We start from the raw sequence: 24417 nt of genomic DNA, 5'->3' as shown, positions 1-24417 counted from the left end.
AATCTAGGGACTTGATGAGCGTATTTTTAAATGTATGCCCGCACTAACTGAACACCCAACATTATGTTTGTTCCTACATCACCTTCTAGCTTTTTTTTTTTTTTTTTTTGCGGTATGCGGGCCTCTCACTGTTGTGGCCTCTTCCGTTGCGGAGCACAGGCTCCAGACTCACAGGCTCAGTGGCCATGGCTCACGGGCCCAGCCTCTCCGCGGCATGTGGGATCCTCCCGGACCAGGGCACGAACCCGCGTCCCCTGCATCAGCAGGCGGACGGACTCTCAACCACTGTGCCACCAGGGAAGCCCCTACCTTTTTATTATTTTAGCTCTTCTCAAATCTTTCAGAATTTTGACAAATACTAACAAATGATGGCTATCACAGAAAATTATGAAAGAGGAAAATGTGTTTTTTTCCTTGGCTTCTTAATGTAATAAATGTACTATAATCATCTTTTCCCACTACTCTGTACCCTCTGCTACTTTTGGAAGAAATACAATCCTGAACAAAGCAAAAAGGATAATTTCTTGGAAAAGGACATATCTTGAAGTAATTAAATTCCTAGGATTTTGATACCTCAGTAAGTGAAATTATGCTAGGATATTTCTCACTCTAATTTGAAGCTAGTTTTCTCATTATGTGAGTAGCCATCACAGTTGTCACTAGAGAGGACATTTTGGGGAAATACTCAATTATTGTGACTTGATAAGTTTTTATTTTGAGCTTTTTTGTCCCTTTTGCTTTTCTCCCAACATAATGTAACATGTGCTATTGCCAAACAAGGTAATAAACTCTAGTTTAGTATCATATATTCCGATGCAATATATTTTACACAGGGAATCTTTTGTGAAGAAACAGGCAGAGAATGCAGTCTCTACTAATGAAACAGTCATTCCAGCTCCAAATAATAAGGGGAGTACATCTGTAGTGAAGACTTCTACTTTCAAAGCTGAGGGGGAATCCACGAATGCTATGGAAAGTAACAACAGAGGATATCAGACCCCGAAAAAAATGAACAACGTGTATGAGGAAGAGGCTAAGCAAGAATTGTATCTGGTGGGGGACCCTTGGGCAGAAGTAAACACCAATAAGAAGTATATGAAAGACTTGGAAGAAAATAGTAAGATAAGGAAAATGGAAAAGGAGGACACTGTGGTCCAGAATTATTATCAGTGGTACACAGAGGAAAGGAATTTCGAAGACTCAAAAGCAGCATATCTAGAAAGGAAGGCCGTATCAGAAAGGCCAAGCTACCCAGGACTTTGGTTAGCACAGGAGACCTCAGCGCCTAAGCAGCCTCCTTTTAAAAAAACTTTAGAACCTAGTCTTAGCCAGAGGTCGGTTTGCCAAGATGCAAATAGCAAGGAAAAAGAAAAGAAGACGTCTGTGCTCACCCAGAATGCCCCAGTATGCAGTCATCAGAGGAACCCTGTGAGGCATGGGACGGTCCAAGAGAGGCAAATCGAACCGGCAATGCAAGCCCAGGAAAAAGAAGACAAAGCAGCGGTGTTCATTCAGAACAAATACCGGGGCTACAAGAGGGGGCAGCAGTTAAGGAAGGACAGGATGTCTTCTTTTAAAAATCAAAAAGCGGTTGCAAAACCGACAGAACTAGCAAGAAATACTCACACTCTGTATTCCCATCCCGCAAAATTTGAGGAATCCTGTAACATCAGGATGAAGAGTGATAAAGACTCAAAAGCAATTTCAGAAAAAGAAGCGTGTGATTTGGCAATTTTTTCAAAACAGGTATGTAAACGAACAGATTTTTTTACTAGTACAGATCTCTGGGAACTCCACGATAACCGAGTTAAACAGATAATTGATAACTGATATATTGTTTCATCTGTTTTTATGAGATTGCAAACCTTTTCAATAAAACATCTCAGGGACGGTGCTATTCGAATAGCCATAAATTTTGTAAACAAATTTCTATGATAAAAATAGTATAAAATACGATGGAAATCTTGTGTAGTAAGGAGACTAGTCATTGGTTTATACAGCCTACTAAAATGCTGGCATTTGACAATGCAAATTTCCGTGTATCTGAGATCTTCCATTATAGCTGAAAAAAAAAAAGTTTTCAAAATCCTCTAAAGTCTATGCTTTCTGTACCCCAAATTTTGAGAATACATAATTAGGTATCAGAATCAGATTGTAGCATTACTGAGAATATATGCAATGAAGATGACAGCCTATATGTTCCGTCATGGCCATGAGGAACCACCAAGAAAAACCACAAAAGAAAATTCTCTCTTGGAGAATATCTCGTGCTGTTGGTAGGCGTGTTTCAGCTGTTTCTAGAAGGGGCAGTCGGCTTTAGGGCTTCTCCCAGGTGTACATGGAACTCTGATAAATTAGTGCTATGGAGAGATCACAGGTCCCTGTCCCTGCCCCACTCTGGCTCTTTCTCTCTTTCTAGGTGTTTGACCTTGAGAAAATCACTTTTTGTGTCAGCACCCTTATTTTCTCCTGTGTAGAGTGAAGGATTTTCACTAGGTGGCCTCTAAAATGCATATTATAAATGAATATGTACTATCAGGGCAGTCAACAGTGTATGAAATCATAGAAGAAATGTCATAATGGGTTCAAAGAAGGATCACCTGTTACTGCTGAGTCTCTAAACTCTGCCTTTTGTCTGACGGTGGCTAAGCCCGCAAGAAACACAGTAACTGCCCTTGGACACCCCCTGACTGTTATGAGTGTGGCCCAAACACCTCCAATCCCTAGCTGGTCATAGATCTGCCATTGTTTTATTTAGTCCCTTCCTGTTCTACTTTTTTAAGCACATGGAAATATTGAGTTTAATATACAGGCAGTCAGTCCTTCCCTTCCTTGTGATAAGTCTGCTCACTCTAAAGACCAAAGCAGAGATTAGGACCCTGACCTGCCAAGCAACTGCAGCATTCAGGAGACGAAGACTCACTGGGCGTCCACCTACAGCTGGCAAATACCACCGTGGGAGTGGATTCAGTACTCCCCGGGAGCAGAGCTAGAGGCAGAAAAGCAGGAGCCCCACCTTCAACTTAGCAGGGCAGCCGTGTTAACAGACAAGGTAGAGGCAGAGGGGCCAGGATGGAAAGAGGAACCGGAAGAGAGAGAGTAGCGCTGAAGTCAGGCGAAGAAGCCTGGACAGGAAAGGAGGGAGGTTAGCACAGTCAAAGTCAGCAGAGGGGTTCCTCAGGATAAAAGCAGAAGAGCCACAGCAGCAGAATGGTAAGGATGGAAGCCAGATCTCAGGGACCCTGGGAAGGAGTCATCAGGAGAGAGTGCTTCTGGAGGGTCATATGTTGGACAGTTTTGAATGGAAAATGTGAGATGGGCAAGTAGCACAAAGGGAGAGGTTTTGTCAAGTGAGAACTTTATCCGACCTTGGAACAGGGTCAGGGTGAGTCCTAGAGAAGAAGCACATGAAAGCCCCAGGGGGAGCGGTTCAGGAATTGATCAGACCCCAGTGTACCTGTGCAGCTCACTGAATTCTCTTCCTTGATTTAATCTGATATGTGACCTTCTTTTTAGATATCAAAGCTATCTGAAGAATATTTCATTCTGCAGAAAAAACTGAATGAAATGATTTTGTCACAGCAACTGAAGCCTCTTTATCTGGGTGTCTATCCTTATAAGCCAATTACTAGACGAGTTTCTTCTCAGCAGTGCATCTCAGGTAAAGATGGGTAGAGTTGGAACTTCCCGAAGGGACAGGCAAAGCCAGATACTTTGCTTATTAGTTGCCCACCTTTATTCTATAGCAGATTTGAGGTGACAATGTTCTAACTGTCTTGGCAAGAGCCTTCATTTTATTTCATTTTTTATAAGTAGATGCACACTTTTCCAGAATGTTCCACATACCCCCTACCTTTTTTGATTTCATACTCCTCTTCTTTTCTTTATCTTTTCTTTTTTCCCTTTATGTACACTTTAACTAGAACTTGGCATATGACGGCAAAAGGGAGTAGAAAGGGATGGAGTTGGGGGAGGGTGGGGAGCAGGGTGCAGTTTGGATAAAAGGGAGCAAACGAGTGAAATATATCTGTTCCTTCTGTCAAATCTGTATGTTAAGTAGAAGGTGCAAATCTCCGTTCAGATACACAAACCCAGATGCACTATTAAATTTTCTTCTCATCAGCCTAAGTCACTCTCTGCCCACATTCACTAAACTGGTGGCGAATTCAGACTCAGGAGTTATCAGACCTCCCCTTCCCCAGGGCTGTGCAAAGGCCCCGGGGCCTTATATACCCACCAAAGGATCAGGTAAAGCCTGTAGTCACTAGTTAGTTGCCCACAGGTACTGTTGTGACGCTCATCTCCTAGCTGGCCTCATGATCTCTACAAGTCGCGAGGCTCTGCTGCTCCCATACACGCAGGAGACGCCGGGAAACTGGCGTGTCAGGAGTCTTACCGGGTTCGCACACGCTCCAAGTAGCCCTCCTCCCTGCAGCCTTACCACCTCCCCAGGGGCAGCCACCGATGGCCCTGCTGGGTCCTGTCTGGGAGAATCTGCATTTATTTTCCTTTGGTCCTTATTTCTCGGAGGCCCTCCGCCCGCTCAGGGCACCAGGCCCCACCTCTGCAATGAGTTTGTCTCTTACCAAAGGCAGGACCGCCGCTAACCTCAGGCAACTTCCGTGAAAGCCCCTTAGGCAGGAAAAGACTAAGATGGGCCCGGCTATTTGTCTGATATGGGAGGAAGGAAAAATAGCTTCATGTTTCAATCAGTTATCCTGTGACATTGTTTTCAAGACTTGTGTGAAGCTTTAAAAAACAAAAAACAAAAAAAGCACTGCCACGAAGTGTCCACCCTTCCCATCTCTGCTGCTCCCAGGCCCTGGCCCAGACCTCTTGACGTGAAGAAACAGCTTGGCGAGTCAGAGCCCAGAGGCCCATTAGTTTGAGTGCCAGCGATGACCCCTGCCCAGAGGCCTGCTGACCGGCAGGAGCAGAGAGGGGCTCAGGGGCTTCAGCCTCCCTCTCGGCTGCGTGTGCAGAGGCCCTGGTGGAGGCGGGGCAGTGAGGTGCTGGAGGGGGCTTCCGGGTAAGCAGCTCAGCCCAGGGCTCAGCAGGAAGCAGGGCGTGGAGGGGTGCCGCGGACGCTTCCTGGAGGGGAGTGGAGGCTGCCAGTGTTTTGTCACGACTTGTGTGTGTCGTGCGTTGTGCATGTGTGTTTACTGAAAATGCTTTAAGGTGCACAGCGTGATGATTTGAGGCCCACATACCTGGCAAAATATGACTGCAGTCAAGCTAATTAACATATCTTCTTCTCACATAGTTGCCTTTCTTGGCGTGTGTGTGATGAGAGCACCTGAAATCCACTCTCCTAGCACATTCCCAGCATTCGGTACAGAATTATTACCTGTAGTCACCGTGCTGTACATCGGATCTCTAGACTTATTCATCCTGCACACCTGCAACTCCGTCCCCTTTGACTAACATCTCCCTGTTTCCCCCGCCTCCCCACCGCTGGTAACCACCATTCCGCTCTCTGCTTCTAGTGCTCGACTTTTTTAGATTCCACGTATAAGTGAGATCATGCGGTTTTTCTTCTTTCTGCGTCTGGCTTATTTCACTCAGCATAATGTCCTCCAGGTTAATCCATGTTGTCCCAAATGGCAGGATCTTCTTTAAGGCTGAATAATATTCCTCTGTGTGTGTGTGTGTGTGTGTGTGTGTGTGTGTGTGTGTGTGTGTGTGTGTATCACATCTCCTTTGTTCATTCATCTGTTGCTGGACACTTAGGTTGTTTTCCCTATCTTGGCTATTGTGAATAATGTTGCAGTGAACATAAACATATCATGTAAGGTACTGATTTCATTTTTGGGGGATATATACCCAGAAGAGGGATTGCTGGATCATATGGTAGTCCTATTTTTAGTTTTTTCAGGAATCTCCATATTGTTCTCCATAATGGCTGAACCAATGTACTTTCTCATTGAAGGTGTACAAGGGTTCTCTTTTCTCCACATCCTCGCCAGCATTTGTTTCTCTTGTCTCTTTGATAATAGACATCCTGATACCTGTGAGGTGATATCTCATTGAGATTTTGATTTGTATGAAAGCACTCTTTCATATACTCTTGGCCATTTGCATGTCTTCTTTGGAAAAATGTCAATTCAGGTTGTTTGCCAATTTTTTAATCTGGTAGCTTGGTGTGTGTGTGTGTGTGTGTGTGTGTGTGTGTGTGTGTGTGTGTGTTTGGCTGTTCAGTTGCATGAGTTCCTTATTTTGGTTATTTGGATATTGTCTAAAATATATCCAATATGTGGTTTGCAAATATTTTCTCCTCTCCTGTAGGTTGCCTATTATATCTTGTTGAGGGTTTCCTTTGCTGTGCAGAAGTTTTTTAGTTTGATGTAGTCCCACTTGTTGATTTTTGCTTTTATTGCCTGAGCTTTTGGTGTCATATCCAAAATATCACTAGCAAGGCCAATGTCAAGAAGGTTTTCTCCTATGTTTTCTTCTAGGATTTTTATGGTTTCAGGTCTTACGTTTAAGTCTTTAATCCATTTTGAGCTGATTTTCTTGTATGGTGTAAGATGACTCCAATTTTGTTCTTTTGCATGTGGATATCCAGTTTTCCCAGTGCTATTTATTCTTTCCCCATTACGTATTCTTGATGCCCTTGTCACAATTAGTTGACCATATATACTTGGGTTCATTTCTGGGCTGTCTATTCTGTGCCATTGATTTATGTGTCTGTTTTAATGCCAGTACCGTACTGTTTTGATTATTTTAGCTTTTTATTTAGCTTAAAATCAGGAAGTGTGATGCCTCCACTCTTCTTCTTTCTCAAGATTGCTTTGTCAGGGACTTTGAAAAGGCCTAAAAGCAGCAAAACTTTACTAGAAAGTCAAAATAGTTCACTTCATTCTTCAGTGAAGGCCAGCCTGGCAAACATCTGAATTTTCCCCTGTCCCTGAGAGTAGCAGAGGAAGTGCCTGAGAGAGGGCCTGAAGTGGCCTGAAGACACAGAGGGGTCTGGGCAGACCTGACAACCCAGAACCAAGTAGGAAGGGAGGACACTGGGAGATGCAGTGGCCCGGGGAGAAAACAGAAACCCAGAATGACTAAGTTTTCTCAGAAGACACTAAGAAAATTGAAAGCAACTGAGTTTAACTAGGATTCGTTAAAAATAACGTCATGCTAGAAAATCGAAATGAGCACTAAGAGGGAGGAATTAAGTCGAGTTTTAGGAACATCAAGTGACATTTTTGTACATCTGAACTGTTGTACATTGTGACCACTTAACCCAGATGAAGTGGTGGCCGAGACAGTCAACAGTCTTAAGCAAAGGTTAGTCGGTAGATGACCTGCCAGGCGGGACACGTGCATGGTGACTGAAGCTGTTGAGTAGATGAGATCGTCCAGGAAATCCACCTACGGTGAGAAGAGAAGAGAACCCGAGCGTGAGTCTAGACATGTACGGGTCAGGTAGAGAGGACCCAGCAAAGAGGACCGACCAGAGAGGTGGGAAGAACACCAGGGAGCCCAGTACTTCAGAAGCCACAGGAAGAGGGGGTTTTTTTGTTTTTTTGTTTTTTGCGGTACGCGGGCCTCTCACTGTTGTGGCCTCTCCCGTTGCGGAGCACAGGCTCCGGATGCGCAGGCTCAGCGGCCATGGCTCACAGGCCCAGCCGCTGCGCGGCATGTGGGATCTTCCCGGACCGGGGCACGGACCCGTGTCCCCTGCATCGGCAGGCAGACTCTCAACCACTGCGCCACCAGGGAAGCCCAAGAAGAGGGTTTTAAAGATATTATGCAGGATGATGCTGACAGAGCAAGTGGGGAGAGAACTATAAAATATCCATTGAATCTCCTATATGTTAACAGTTACTTACAACTTCCCCTAACGTTTATGAATAGACACAAAGGCAAAAGGGGGATGCTGATAATCACTGTGCTACTTCGGGGAGATTCACCCTCCGCTATCTGCCAGGTTTTGTCATTAGGTGTAGTCTATGTTCAGATATTTTAATTATCTAGGCAGCTTTTTAAAAAATTTCTTGAATAGTTTCTAAAAGTTCACAGTAAATGTAGTTCAAAGAATTCAAACTGAGGTCACAAATTGGTCCAGATATTGCTTGGTCAATATTTAATCCCTGCAAGCGATCTAGATTCATTATTGTACCTTTGGATGTGCTTATTTACCTCAGGAAAATCAAACTCCATCCTAAATTTCTCTGTAAACCAGCCTGGGTTTGCCAATCTTCTGACCACATTTAAACCAAGAATTTCCACCACCTGTTCCCTTTTCCTCCAATTCTAGATATTTTCCCAGTTATATACCTTCAGACATCACAAACCCCACACAGGTATTCAGATGCACACTTATCGGAGGGAGTAGATTATCAGTACCACGGTCCCCGTTTACTTATCCTCAAGTTATTTCATGTAGATTGGTTTTGTCTTCCTCAGTCAGATTTTCAACCCTTGCAAGCAGGACCATGCCATGTACTATATATTCATTTTTCTGTTACCCTAGCACACTTATTCATCACACCGTAGACATTTAATAATGGCTTATTAATTGACTGGAAAGCTGTTTAATTTCCTCCAAGAATTATATGTGGAGCAAAGTACAGTGGCCAGTGGAGCGAAGATTTAGAAGTTTTTATTAAAACAAAAAAATGTCACATTGCATTCTTTAAATGTTTATTTATTTTTGTATGTTGTATGCTTTTAAACTTCTAGTCAGGGAAGGCCTTATAAATTGTAGAAGGCCTAATGTATAGAAGTCCTATCTCCTTAGATCATCAGAATTGCTAACCCCGCAATTTGGAAGCTCGCAGTGCAAGCAGCTGCCAGCACCTGCAGAGGCAGATTTAGCCGATCCGCTGTGGAACCTGCCAGCCGGGGTTCAACAGGCCACCGCTGCAGCACTGACCTTCATGGCAAACCATACCTCCCCATGAAGAATTTCACTTGGAAGACCAAATCAAACTAGTTTGCAAATAATTATGTCACTAAAGTAAGCCTAATAGTCACCTGAAACTTTAATTATCTCATGCTTCTCAAAAATCTACAGGCATCTTCACATAATTGCTACGCCCAACTTCATTGTAACAACTCAATCAGCCTTAGCTGGATTACGTAAAGTGACCTGGGAAAGCTTCTTACCTATTCTGAGGAAAGCCCTAGACCTAGAGGGCTGCAATAGGGAGGATGGGAGGGAGGCTCAACAGGGAGGGGATATGGGGAAAAATGTGTGCATATGGCTGGTTCACTTTGGTGTACAACAGAAATAACACAGTACTATGGAGCAGTTATGCTCCAATGAAGATCTATTTTTAAAAAAAAAAGTACAAAAGCAAATTTTTTCTAGAGGTCACTTTGAAAATTCATCAGGATATTCTAAGTTATAATCATGCCTAATGGTCGTGTGGTGAAAACAGTGAAGGGGCCAGTAATATATCTTGAATGTATGGTTACCTGGTGGTTCAGCTTGATTTAAAGACAGATTAAGAGAAAAGGACCACAGAATCGGCCTGGGCTGGGTACCTGTTGGCATTGAGTGATGTGTACTGGGAGGTTCATTCTGCTGTTCTATCTGTTCTTTCCTACTCTTGTGAATGTTTGAAATTTTCTATAATGAAAGATTAAACAAACAAAAAAGCAAGCCCTAGAAAATGTGGATAATAAATGAGAATAATTAAATTTTCAACTTTATTTTAACAAGCTGTGACCTTATTTTATAAGGTTCTCTCTCTGTGAGACATATTTTTTAATGTGCGAAAGCGTCAAAAGTAAAATAATGTCCAAATGAAAACTGAGGAACTAATTAAGTTAAAAATAAAATTAGGTAAATACACGAACTGCTTATTTTATATCTTTGTTTTGATAATAATCATTATAAATTGAAACTGATAGGAGTTAACTGCACCTGCATTTTCATTGAGAGAAATTTAGTACAGGATTTATATAACTAGAGCACGGCCATTTGATCATAGAGCCTATGCTGTTGTATTCAGAAGTATACAATGACATTGCATTATTTCACTTTGAATAATGTGCAGAGTTGCTCCTTTTGGGGGAGGGGGGTTTCTTCTTAACTATGGTGCACCTGGCAATTTGTGTTGACCTCTGTGAAGAGAAGAAAAAGATTAATTGTAGGATAAATATACCCTAGTAACACAAAAGCATGTTTTCTTTCTCTCTTTTTACAAAGAAGCTATGACTGTCCAACAGGCTGTAATTTTTTAATGGGTTGCAAGGTTAACAAATAGGGACATTATGATAATTCCCATGCTTCATTTACATAATACCATCAGTAAATTCAACTCTAAATCAAAGCAGTCCCTTGCCATGCATACATACAGTAGATATAATGAAAATGCTTTCAGAGTAAATGTCAGAAGAAAAGAGCAATCTATTTATTTCTAAATTCTTATGGCATCTAAATTCATGCAGTAGTCCTAATATTTTCAGTTATTATGGTGCAGATTTGGTATTTGTTGTAAGGTGTGCCTGTCATTTTACCATTGTAATGCTGGCGCCTAGAAATGCATTTTGCAAACTATCCAAGAATATGTCCGCACGTGTACCTGTAAACATACTTATATCCATGTGAAGACCAGGTAGCTCAAATAATGTTGGGTCACATACTTTATAGGAATTTTTTTTCATTAAGAGTAGAAAGTAAAGAGAGATCAGAAGTTATATTGCTTTTCCTCCCAACATACCTGTGGTGATCACTTATCTTCTTACATTTATTTGCTACTATTCTCTCTTCATAAAAAATAATACTAATTCCCCCCAAATCTTTCAAAAAACGACAACCTTCAGTATCCAAAAACAAATGATTTTATTTACAGCCTTACAATTCAGTGAGTGTCATTTATTTTTAGCATTTTAATTATATTAAATACTAACCATAAAAGCAGTTTGCCATACATGGGTTTACACTCTGAATACCAACTGTAAATTATTGATTTTGATGAGTTAACTGATTTAATTCCAACAGAACAATTGACCTAGAAGCCTTAAATGGAAATAGTTAAATTTTTTGCACCCAAGTTATTTCTTCTCATTCCACAATTTTTATCTATTCTGAACTACAGAGAACACGGAGCTGCCATGGAAGCAGGAGGGCAATGAACAGTATATTTCCCCCCAACTTCCCATTAAATTTCTGATTAAAAAAATGCACGAAAAAAAGACTAACCATGTCCTCAGCAAAGGAGACAGTTTTTTCTTTACATATTTTGACATCATATTACTTAGCTACGAGATCAATTCAAAGGGAAATTACATAGCATATTTGACAAAATAATATAGTCAACAAGGTAAATTCACATGGAGTTTATAATTTCATATCACATAGAAAAAATACCTTCTTGAATATCTAGTGTATTTTTAAAATGTTCTTGTAGACATACTGGCCTAGTCCATAAACTCCCAAATATCAGAACTGAGCCTGATTACATTTTCTGACCACGATGCAATTGAGATAGAAGTGTAAAAATAAGTCTTAAAATTAAAAATCAGTAAGAAATCTGAGGTGAAGCAATTATAATTAGAGTTATCAGTTATTTCAAAATAATAAAAATGAGAATAGCTACATATAAAAACTATGAATGTAATGCAACCAGATCTTCATTCATGGGAAAATTCAAATCATTAAATGTTTTCATGATTAATTGAGAGAAAATAATAAAAAAAGATGTAAAGTAAGATTTCTTTTTTTTTTAAAAAAGGAGAACAAGTATTTTTCAGCCCCAGGAAAAACACAAAAAGAGAAATAATTTTGATAAGACAGAAATATACCAGATATCTAAATGAAGCTAAAATAGTATTTTTTGAAAATAAAACAAAATAGACTAATTACCTAAAAAAGAAGCCACAAAAAAATAGAAATAAGAACAGTGTTATAATAACTATAGTTGATAATATTAGAATCTTGACATGCTATGAATGCAGTCAATTTCACAGAGACAAGTATGAGGCTAAAGTATAAATTTCTGAGAAGACATAGTCAATACGATGATGTGTCTGTCAAAGAAATACCTTGAAAAAAGTGTTCCGGGAACTCATAGTGTTTTAGACAAGTGCATTCAAAATTCATGAAACAAGTAGTTTCCATATTGTGTGATCTGCTTGGGAGAAAAAGAAAAATACAGAAAGTCACCTATTTCATGAAGATCATCTGCCCTAGAAGCAAAGTCTGACAAATAACCCTTTAGGAAGAAGGAAGGGAGAGGAGGGAGAAAGGAAAGAAAAAGAAGAAGAAAGCTATGGATCAGTCTCAGGTATTTAGAGGTAAAACTCCAAAGTATAGTACTAGCTAATTGAATGCATATTACATTAAAAGACTATCCAAATAACACATATCAATGTAACATAATATCCAAAGTTCAAAAGAAAAAAACCATCTTGATAAATGCTAAAACAGTTTTTAATAAAATCTAACACTGAGTCCTAATGAAAAGCAAAACTCTTACTAAATTAGAAATAGAAGGAGATTCTTTAGCAATATAAAGAGTATATTTCTTAAATCAACTGTCAACATCATAATGATGGTAAAACACTGAAAGCAGTTCCTTTAAAAAGCAGGATTAAGGTAAGGATGCTAGTGACAGCACTTTTTTACATTATTTGGGAATTTCTAGCAGAAGCAATAGGATAGCAAACAGAAGTTTCTGAAAAGCATGATTATTGAAAAGAAGAAGATAGGATTATAGGAGTATCAGCAGACAACATGAATTTTGACAATAAAAATGCAGAGAATGAACCAAAATAATGATTGGTACTTGTAAAAGAATTCAGCAAAGATACGTAGCTTTCCTGTAATAATTTATAATGGGAAAAGAACATATTGGAAATAAGAGAATAGAATACCTTGAAATAAAGTTAGCAAGAAAATCACAGAAAGATTTAAAAAAAAAAAAGCAGAGGTGGATAGTGGAATGACCCACTGTGTTTCTGGATTGAAAGATAAGAAAATGTAAACATATTCTAAAGTTGATTTCTAGGTTAAAAAAATTGTGTTCAATTTCTATGAGATTTTCTTTAGAACTTAATGTCCCTAGATATCATTTATAAATTTCAGGAAAAAAGAATAATTATAAATGAGGTCTTGCCTTTTAGATGGTAGAACAAATAATATAAAGCTACCATTAAAACCATAGGCCTCTGTTATGAAAATCAACCACAGATTAATGGAACAGAATAGATAGCCCTACAATTGACTGTAGTATTTATAAAAACCTGTCCCAAAAAGATATACAGCAAACCAGTAAGAAATGGACATATAATACTTAAATTTTTCTGATTTTGGGAGAATAAATAAAACAGCCTTACCTTATACTGAATACCCCAATATTTACCAGATATATTAATGATTTAAATGTGAGGAATAAACCAAGAGAAACCAGATGATATGAATTGACTATTTCACAGTCTCTGCTTAGGAAATGACAAAGCATAAGAAGTAATAAAAAGCATTACAAAGAAACACTGTGGTAGATTTACACCCTGTAAACATTAAAACCTAGACATTAGAAAGCCTCATTTAAAGTTAAAGAGCTATAGACAAACTGGATAAAATATATAGAACAAATGGAAAAATACTTAACGTATGTAACATAGAAAGAGCTCTTATAAATCATTAGGAAAAACACTAACACCCTCCATGGAAAAATGGACACATTGATTTATTTATAGAAGAACAAATGCAGATGGAAAACGAGCATATATATGATTGCCGTGGAAATTAAAAGTATAAATTAAGTTATTATTTTTTACTCATCACAATAGCAGGGAACAAATATTTAACGGTGACAAGAATGTGCTAGTTTAATTATCCTCACACACTAATGGTGAGACTAAAGACGCAACATTTCACAAAGGGATTTGGCAAAATATGTAAAAAAGCACTGAAATCGTTTCTGTCATTCACCCAGTAAGCCCACTTATGAGAACATAGCCTACGGAACTAATCAGAGCTGAAAGAGAAAAATCATATACATGGCCAAAAATAAAATTAGACAATAAGAAAATGATTAATAAGTAATGGCACATTCATATATGGAATATAAACAGTCCTTAAAATTCATCTTTCAAAGAAGGACCTTAGCAAACTGCTAGCTAATCTAACTAGGGATACAAGACTGCAGGATTGGAGTGGGAATCCTGTGAATATGTCAGCTTAATCCTCCCCCGTGTCAGGGGGTTCACCGACAAGAGCATCCATATACAGGGCTCTAGGGAAGCCGAGGGGCTGGTGAAGGGAGGACCAAGTGCTTGCTCTCCAGTAGAGTGGACACTCTCCATCCCTCCCTACCCTGGACCTTCAGAGTCCATTCTGTACAAAATGAAGAATCTGAATAATGTTCCTGCAGCCTGTACAGGGCTTCCACACCAGGTGGGAGAAGACTAGAATGCCATCTCCAGATAAGTTATCTTTGCTGCCAGGCTGTCTTGTGCCACTGAAAGCCTTCTTGCCACCTCCTGTGGCCATGCCTGTGACCAGACATGTCCTTATGAGGAATAGTAGCTTTGTAAAAATATTGGGGAGTTTCACCTTACCTTGATAAGAACCACCTGTCTGTTGTTACAAAGTATGAGTGGCGCAGGGAGGTGGGGGGAGGCCAGAACGAAACAAAATGATGCTTGTTTAAAATCAGGTCGTGTTCTTCTAGTCTGTGGCTTTTACCGGGCAATTTGAGGAAGTGACTGAGCAGTCAATAAATAATTTTCCCAAATTTGGCTCTTTGGAAAAAAAATTAACGTAGGTTTTCACCTCGAGCTATATACCCAAATATTTTTCAGACGGAGATCAATGTGATCTTGAAGAACAACCAGGAGGTAATTGGGGGGCTCTTAAATGCCACCCCTGAGTCTTCCTTACTCTCCAGTCAGGTGAGCGTGTAGTTGTGTTGTCTGTCTCCATAGTCCCATGGACGGTGGTACACAGGATGCATGCTCACAGCTCAACGTGACACCCAGTAGGTGGCACTCTCAAGACACTGTCAGCGTCCCTGTGTGCTTCTCATAGGGCGCCCCCCTTTATGTATGCTAGATGGCTGGGGGTGAGGGGGCAACCTAACCGCGTGGACCAGAACGAAACTAACTAGCCTCTGAGGACTCTAACCCATGACCTGTGCCCAACGGGGGTGACGGAAGAAAATGGCAGATACATAGTGAGCATGTCCAAGAGACGGATGGTGGTCCAGAGGGGACGTCTGTGGGTCTCACCACACAAATAGAGCCGCATTATTCTCCTCTGTTTCTTCTGTGAGACCGGAGGGGCAGGCTGGGGGCAGCATCTTCCCCAAACCTAAGAGTGTAATTTATTGAAAAACGAAATGCTCACTTTTCAAGGTTCTTGTGCAAAGTATGCAAATCAGAGTGGCAGAAAGCTTGAAGCCCATGAGCTGTAGGATAAGGACAGGTGGGAGTTGGCTCTAGGGCATCGGTGTTCAGTTGATAGAAAAAGAAGAGCTAAAGGAATCACTTGAGCAGTTCCGAATGGGGCTGGAGGCTGACATCTCCCTGCTGAGAGGGTCAAAGGGCGCCTGAGAGCCAGACCACTGAACACTAAGGCGTCCCTGAAGTGTTCAGGACACTCAGGCCAGCAGCACCTACCCTTCCAGCTCTTCACCTCAGGAAAACTCAAGGAACACAGAGTGCAGTAAAACAAGTGGTCCAGTTCAGGGCAACCATGAGAAGTGAAAATACCTCTGGGAACTCAGAGCATGAGGCAGTGCAAGGCAGAGAGGAGTGCAGAGGGACTGAACTGTCCACGCAAGCTCAGAACCTGCGTCCATTTCTGTTCAAGAGCGCCTCGCCTGGCTGAAGGGCAGATGAGGTGAAAGGCAGACAGGTTGCGAACCTGACTACGGTGAATCTTGCCTTTAACAAAGAGCAGTGAATATTCCTCCCTTCTAAGATTTCCTCTGGGTCCCTATATTGCTTAAAGTTCATGACTACGTTTGTAAATGGGAATTTACAAAAACTAAAAAACTGATTTCTTAAGGAAGGTATTACAATAACATAAGTGCATTTCTGTGCTGCTAATATCTTATTTATACATGTGATACTTTTGCAAATTATACTCTGCATGTTTACTTAAGTAAAACAGTATAATTAGGATTAAAATGAGAATAATACTGAAATTCAATTTTCTAGAGCAAATATTGGCAATGAGTTTTAAATCTGTCTTCTTTCTTCTGAATGCAAAATGTTGAGATGTTTTTCCTTTCATTGCATTCCTGATCAACTCAAATGCTTAATGAAATTATTACCAGAGCTACAATATAAATAAATACTTTACCTTCTGGCTATTTAATATAGCAGCAACCTTTACCAGTTAATACGTATCATATGCACATCATACAAAATAGTCACAAACCTAATTTTGCTGTTGCCAGCGTTGATGCGCTGCTGGTAATTTGTGATTATAAATGTTTGTGTCACTTTTGTAATTAAGGGGTTAGAAGGACGTTGGCAGGCAATGTTTGTGCTCCCCCAAAGGAACAAAAATTTAGAGGGCAAAATAAACTTAACGCCTTCCTGAAATATTTGTATGCTGATAAGCTCACAGGCAGTTTGTTCTTCAAAAATACAAAATAGCCTGGGGAAATTTAATCTGAACAGTCAGACCCTGTTGAATACATTCCTCAATAATTTTCACTTACTGGCTACCCGCGTTACATGGCCATATCTTAAGGGAAGACACCCTTTAAGAATATTTAGCATTATCTTGGTGAAGAAAAAAGTCAGTTCTGCAAGGTATAAGAATTAATTGGAAATTCTGAAAATTCAACACATTTTGAGATTTTTTATCTCTGTAGTATGCACATGCCCTCATGCATATTTATAATTTTACATAAATATGACCATACCATACATTCCAGGATTCTTTTGAATGCAATATTTTTTTCATTTTCTCTTTTTTCCTGTTTCTTCCCCCCTCCCACCCACCGCCATTCTCCCTCTCTAACCCACGTTACTCTCCCCATCAAGGAAGCTCTTATAAAACATGTGTTTTTTATATCTTTTGTAGATGTGCATAAATGCCCTTACACACACATACAGATATAGAGGTTTTTTGTCATTATTTTATCATGCATCTTGCTTTTCTCCCTTACTACCTGAGCAGGAATCCCTGCACATCAACAAGTATAGCTAAAAATCATTCTTTTTAATAGCCATATAGTATTCCATATGAAGATCACAATAATTTATGTAACCTTTCCCCTATTGTTAGGTATTCACTTTGTTTCAATTTTTTGCCACTATGAAAAATGTTGCAGTAAACTTCTCTGAAGATGTCCTTGTATACTGAATTTATTTTTATGGGATAAGCCTCCAGGGGTGGAGTCGTTGAGTTGAAAGGCATTTTGGGTTTTGATAGATTGCTTTCCTAAAAGGCCCTAAGAAGATGTTTCCTTCAACAATTTCTTTGAATTCACTTTTTCTGACATCCTGTCCAGCAGTGTTATCCTTCTTTTTAATCTTAGCTAGTATGCCTGGAGTAAAATGATATTACACTGTTATTTTAATTCATATTGTCTTGTCTGCTAACAAGCTCATTTGCCTTTCATGCTTGTTGGCTTTTTGGATTTGCTCATCTTGAACTTGCTATTTACATCTTTTGCTCATTTTTCTGTTGGTCTGTATTTTGTAGTCATCTGCTACCTTTTTATGACTTCTGAGTTTTAGTTAAGACATTTGTACCCCTAGATTGTTCATGAAGTCATCCAGATTTTCTTTCAGGAGGCTTGTGGGTTCTTTCATTTACATTTATCTTTGAAGAATCAGGATTTATTTTTATATTTGGTGACAACAGTGATCCAGTTAAGGAAATTATATTGAGTGTCTGCTCTTCACTTAGCACTGTATCCCTAAGCTAAAATGGAATCAGTGAGACTTCTTAGCATCTCCATGAAAAAGCATGAGGGCATCAGATCCTAACGTATAATGCCCACCATCCAAAAACATATGGTCCCACTATTTTTTTAAAGTCATAGGTAAAAATAGTAAGCGGCAAGAAGTATGAGATTAAGTGTTGCATTATTTTGCTAGGGCTGCCATAACAAAGTTCCACAGACTTAGGAGATTAAACAACAGAAATGTTATTTCCTCACAGTTCTGGAAGCTAGAAGTCCAAGATCAACGTGTTGGCAAGTTTGGTTTCTTCTGAGGTCTCTCCTTGGCTTATAGATGCGATCTTCTCCCTTTGTCTTCGCGTGGTCCTCCTCCTGTGTGTGTCTGTGTCCTAATCTCCTCTTCTTATGAGGACACCTAGCATACTGAATTAGTGAGACCATAGTGACCTCACTTTGAAGACCCTTTCTCCAAACACCTTCATATTCTGAGGAACTGGGGGTTAGGACTTGAATGTATGAATTTTGAGGGGACACAATTCAGCCCATAACACGTTTTAAATAAATTGCACAGCCTGTGAGTACCATTGGTGTTCACATGAGACGGAGATCGCTGGGCCATCTGTGAAAGCTTCACGGAAGAGGCGGAGGTGGAGACAGGCATTGAAGGATGCTTAAGATATCAGCGAGACCATGAAAAACCTCTCTATGAGAAGATGAGAATAAGCAAAGTTACAGCTCTAAACATGGTGTGCTGGGGTTCCAGTTAGGTAACGAGGCTGACCAGAGGAGGTAGTTCATTTTGGGAGGAAGTGGGAGATAAATTGGAATGGCTGAGATTGTAATTAACTTGGATTTAGGAGAGGTTTTGGTTTAATAAAGAAGGAAAAAAGAAGCATCATGAATTTTTGGAAAGTGAAATATCATCATGGTATTTAAGGAAGGAAAATCTGGTTTTCATTTGTGAGATAAAGCACAGAGCACATTAAGACGCTGCCACGGTTGTTAAATGAGCAGTTTAGCCCAGGGTGGTAGCAAGGGTAAGCAAGAAGAACTGGTGGATGAGTATTAGGCATTTCAAAGGATGTGTCAAAAAAGTGGACAGAATTTGCTGATTGCCTGCTTCTAGGAAACGAAGAAGAGGAATAAGGCACAGGTGACATCAGTATTACAAACCTGGGGGACAGAAATGCAGTGCCATTAAGGATGTGGTGTACAGAATCTTAGATGGAGAGGAAAGATGACCCCCGACTCACCGGAGTCTGAGAGTTTGAGGTGCAAGTACTCAATAGGGGTAGGAAGGTAGGGCCGAGCTCTGGTGGCTGAGAGATTCTAGCCGAGGTAGGGAGTCATTGTGCAAAGTACAAGGAGCTGAGCGCACCATGATGCATTCCAGGAGGCAAAGGATTGTTTACCCACCCAGCAGACTTTTATTAAGCACTTACTATGTGTCAGGCATTTCCTTAAGTGCCAGGAATACAAAGGTAAATGAGATAAGGTGTCTTGCCCTCAGAAACCTCACCCTCAGTCATGAAGGGAAGGGGTGGTCGGTCGATAATGTTAAATGGTGATGAAATCAGAGATAATAAAGACAGAAAAGTGGCCTTTGGCTTTGGCAATAAAGTGGTCACCCTTGACTGTCTAGAAGGCAGGTTCTATAGAGTCTTGGTGATAGAAATCAGACAGAACGGCAACATTTGATGAGAAAATGAAGAAAGAGCAAGACTTCCTTTATTCCCAGAATCTGTTTGTCTTTCCCTTTCGTGGCATTTATTCAGGTTCTTTGCCACCTTAAATTTAATTAATTGTTATTATAATAGTAATATTCTGATATTTTAATTCAGACTTTAAATAATATTAAAGTCAAGTTACAATTTAGTCCCTGGTCACCTTTATGTTTCTAAAAACATACTAACTTGATACTGTATTTTAATGTTTCTTGCCATTCAGACTCAAATAAGATATATAAGTGGATATGGCCAATGCATTTAAAAATAATAAAACTTGGCAAGAACCACTAAGATTTGTTTAATAATCCGCCCTGGGAGAGAGGATAAATAAGGAGAAGGAAAATAAAAAAAGACCACTGTTTTTGGTGGTGGCGAGAATTCAGGTTTTACCATCTTTCCTCGCGCCTGTGATGGTCTAAGACAGGATTCGGCTAGGGCTCCGGTATCTGGATGCCCTCCACCTCCTCTGTCTACTCCTTTGGAGGAAAAGGGAGAGAGAGAATGGGAGATGAACCTCCAGGGATTGGTTGGAAAAGTACTTTTACTCCTCCTATCTATGACTGATCTCTATTAACGTCTCATTAACAAAGATCCCGTTTTCTTTTGTTTTATTCTAAAAAGGACGGTAATGAACGATTGTCCTGGTTTGCACCGTTCCATGCCTTACACCACGATGACATACTCCCAACTAGCTGATCCATCCTTGTCATCCAGCAATTTCCCATAAATTTTAAAATGAACGAGTTGGATAACGTTAGGATATGAATGCTCTTGTGATAAATATGTTCACTCAGTGAGCTGGGGCTGGGACTAGAAAGTTAGGCATCTGTGAGTCTCCTTCCTGGTTGGAGTGGTCGTACGCTGCCAGTCACGGCTGCTTACACGTAGTAAGTGTGGAGCATTCATTGATTTGATTAGTTTTGACTTGATCTGATTAGAATCGTTTGGAACAATTCAGTTCCTCTGTGTATTTCTATCTCTGAGGATTAGGAATTATTGCTGCCCCATTATTGTATGCAATAATGATCCATTGATGCCCTTAGAGTCCGGCTAAGAAATGTGTGCTCAGATATCTGTTGAATGTAAGCCATTCTCCAGTAAGCACCCATACCCCACTCCCAGCCCAACCCTGATATATTTATCACAAATGCACTTAGGGGATGGGGTGGTCAAGGATCATGAAAAATAGACAGAAATTCTTGGTAAGCGGCCTGTTAACTCTGTAGACATGAAGCCACTTGTAACAAGCACTGACAGCAGAGCGTGCAGATCATCAGAAACTCTGATGATGTTGCTGCCCGGTTGAGAACTTGGCTCTATCAAAGACAGAGCAGGGAGAAGAGGACAAACGTAATTCTTTCTTGGCCAAGGTTTTTAAAGTCCAATCTGAACATTCTAATAGTTTGAGATTCTAAATATTGGTGAATATTTGTCCAGCCTGCAGTTGAGCAGTCTCTTGGTTTGGGTCACAATACGAGGTGGTACTTTAAAAATGAGGGTCATGCAGTGTTTGGATGGATGGATGGATGGATGGATGGATGGATGGATGGATGGATGGATGGATGGGTCACCCTGTAGTGCCAGTGACAGGGGGAGGCAAGGAGACAGCAAGATTCTATGAGCATAATCCTCCTTTCTAGAGACTTTATGGCAGCTTTGTCTGCTCGCTCCATCCACCCTCAGCTGCCATTCCACATTATCAAACTGTGCATTTCTTTTCTTCCCCTTACTTCTCAAAATCCTAGACCACCAGACAATCGGAAGGAAACACATGATGAGGAATATAATAAGGGTTGGGGGGGGGGGACAAAGGAATTTCCTCTTTCTCCCAGTTTTTGCCCCAGTTGTATGTATATAATTTGTTTTGTTTTGTTTTTTTATAAATTTTTATTTATTTTATTTTTGGTTGCAGTGGGTCTTCATTGCTACGCACAGGCTTTCTCTAGTTGTGGTGAGCAGGGCTACTCTTCACTGCGGTGCGGTGGCTTCTCTTGTTGCGGAGCCCGGGCTCTAGGCACGTGGGCTTCAGTAGTTGTGGCTCACGGGCTCTAGAGCGCAGGCTCAGCGGCCATGGCTCACGGGCTTAGTTGCTCCGCGGCATGTGGGATCTTCCCGGACCGGGGCACGAACCCGTGTCCCCTGCATTGGCAGGTGGACTCTCAGCCACTGCGCCACCAGGGAAGCCCTATAATTTGTTATTTAACACAAACGGTAAACAGTGCTTGATGCTAGGCTTTGTAACTGAGTGCTTGTTTATGATCACCTTTCTTGTAGGTATCTCCAAAGGAGAGGGGCCAAAGATATTGAGACCCCCAAGGCGGCCCCGGAAACCCAAAACACTAAATAACCCTGAAGACTCCACGTACTATTCTCTCCTGCATGTAAGTGGCTCAGCCTCATTATCAGGTGGGAGCCGTAGCATCCCCTAACAACCAGCGTGGAAACTGACCACACTAGTCCTGTCCAAAGGGAGGGCTTTGCAAAGGGGATGCCCCTCGGTTTCTGCTTACCTGCCCCTCCCTTGGCGGACAGTCTGGGCACTTGGCTGTCCTCCAGCCCCTCTTCCTCAGGGTCCACGCCTCTCCCGCAGTCCTGTAACCCCTGTGTCCTCCCAGCAGTTTTCTCTTCTGGTCCTGTAATCTGAGCTGCTGTGCAAATATCAGCCCAGGAAGAGAAGGGCATCACAGCAGGAGCTGTCCAGGGAGGAACCTCAGTGTAAATGGACGGGGAGAAGGAAGGGGGAGGAAGAGCCAGTATTGAGCACCTTTTAAATTCCAGGCCTAGAGTGAGGTGTGTTCACACACATGGTGAGATCGAATCTTAGAGCCTGGAGGGTGGCATCCGCATCTCACAGATCAGGATTCTGAGACGCGGATAAGGCACCTCTTAGCTGTCGGGGCCGTTAATTGTACGGAGGTCTTCTGGTTTCCCAGCTCCTGTTGACTCTCGGTGAGCAGCCTGGGAGCTCTCGGCATCACCCCTGCCAGCCTGCCCTTCCTCTAGGTTCCTGTTCTCCGTGAATGCCACCACCATCTGCCCGGTTACCTAAACCAGTGAACTGCGAGGCATCCTGAATCCTGCCTGCTGATCAGTCCCGCTAAAGTGTGACTTCTCCCCACAAAGGCTCGCTCTGTTTCATCTTCTGCTTCTGGCCTCGCGGCAGCTACCCTGTTTCAGACCATCTCATTCCTCACCTGGAGTAGTTCAGGCCCCACCTAACTGCTTCTAATCTCAGCCTCTGCAAGTCATACCGGAAGATTTCTCTAAACCATAAATTTGATTGTGTTCCTCCCTGGAGAGCCCCTTTAATGGCTTGGCAACTCCGTCTGCATCAAGTCCAGACTCCTTCCTCATGGGACCCAGGACCACTCTTTGCCCCCGTGCCCACTGGCCAGAGTTAACTGCTGGCACCTCTGCCAGTGCGTGACCTCCCACGCTCCTGAGTCCTTGGCACCTTCTGGTCCTTCCATTTACAATATTTATTCCCTCTCTCACTTCCTGCTGCCACAGTGAAGACAGCAACAACCATCCATGTCCCTATAGAGCCCAGAGAATGTTTCCCATGAGTTGGAATTAAGTTTCCCACCTCCCCAGCAATAAATGAAGGTTGACTTTCAAATCAGCCATCTCCTAGTCTTCTCCCTTCTCTCTGCTGATTTCTCTCCAGTGTCTTTGGAAGGGTCCTCTTCCCCTTGGTGTTGCCGAGGATTCAATCTTAGATTCTCTTCTCATCTCATTGCCTTCGGACAGTCTCATCAGCTGCCATGACATCAGTTTCTACTGATTCCTGAATCCTGGTCTCTGGCTCAGATTCTCCCTCTGACTCCAAACTCAAATATCAGAATACCTAGTGTTTGTTTTACATATTCCACATGATGCACAAAGTCAGTCATACGTATATATACATTCACCTATATAATATGGGTACATACACACACACCTCCCTATATACCGTGGGTACGTACGCACACACCTCCCTATATACCGTGGGCACGTACGCACACCCCTCCCTATATACCGTGGGCACGTACGCACACCCCTCCCTATATACCGTGGGCACGTACGCACACCCCTCCCTATATACCGTGGGCACGTACGCACACACCTCCCTATATACCGTGGGCAGGTACGCACACACCCTTTTATACTATGGGTACATACGCACACACCTATATACTATGGGTACATACACACACATATCCATCTAAAATACACAATTAAATGGTTTTCAGTATAATCACAGAGTTGTACAACCATCACCACAGTCAATTTTACTTATTTTTAAATTTATTTTCAAAACAATTTTAATTGAACTATAGTTAATTTACAATGTTGTATTAGTTTCAGGTATACAGTAGACTGATTCGGCTATATATATATATATATATATATATGGCTCACAAATGAGTCCCTGCCCCCAAGAAGCTTACTTTGTCATTGTACTATTATTTTTTAAATGAGTATAAAGTGTTTTCATGCATCTTAATTTATCAGTGACTGGAAACCTTTTTATAACCCTGAGTCTTGAAATCTGTGGCTTCAGTGAAACATAAAACATAGAAAACTAGTATATTATTTGAAGTGAAAACACACCATGGGTTCATATTTATCTGGCCTTTACCCAGATTTGGGGTGTTACACGTAAGTGAAATTTATAGCTGTGATGGAGCCCTACCCCCTTTAACCATCAAAACATTCTCTGTACTTTTAAATGGTTTTCACGAACATCTTTCTAAAATACATTATACTGCACATTTTAAACCTTTTCTTCATGACCCAGGTCACTGTAGTGAGCAAAAATGTTTGTACTTTATTCAGAACTATGCTTATCAGAGAGGCTCCCTGACAGCCGTATCTAAAGTAGCACCTGT

The 24417-nt window shown here is 41.2% G+C and overlaps 1 protein-coding gene across 18 annotated transcripts in view; it reads left to right on the top strand.

Moving 5' to 3' along the window:
- The window catches only part of MYO3A (myosin IIIA), a 206463-nt gene that overhangs the window by 169652 nt on the left and 12394 nt on the right, over positions 1–24417 (top strand). For 14 of the 18 annotated variants that reach the window (XM_028495288.1, XM_028495291.1, XM_055087760.1 and 11 more), the window contains 3 exons: positions 834–1746; positions 3517–3661; positions 21821–21927. In XM_028495288.1, the coding sequence (XP_028351089.1) occupies positions 834–1746; positions 3517–3661; positions 21821–21927 (1165 nt within the window). Of the gene's footprint in view, positions 1–833; positions 1747–3516; positions 3662–8740; positions 8960–14757; positions 14824–21820; positions 21928–22479; positions 23796–24417 lie in introns of those variants that run through there. The other 4 variants (XR_003681774.2, XR_003681775.2, XM_028495293.1 and 1 more) reach the window with 4 other exon arrangements.

This window comes from Physeter macrocephalus, chromosome 11 (assembly GCF_002837175.3).
Source record: "Physeter macrocephalus isolate SW-GA chromosome 11, ASM283717v5, whole genome shotgun sequence".
Lineage (NCBI taxonomy): Eukaryota > Metazoa > Chordata > Mammalia > Artiodactyla > Physeteridae > Physeter > Physeter macrocephalus.
This window is presented reverse-complemented; position numbering and strand designations above follow the sequence as displayed.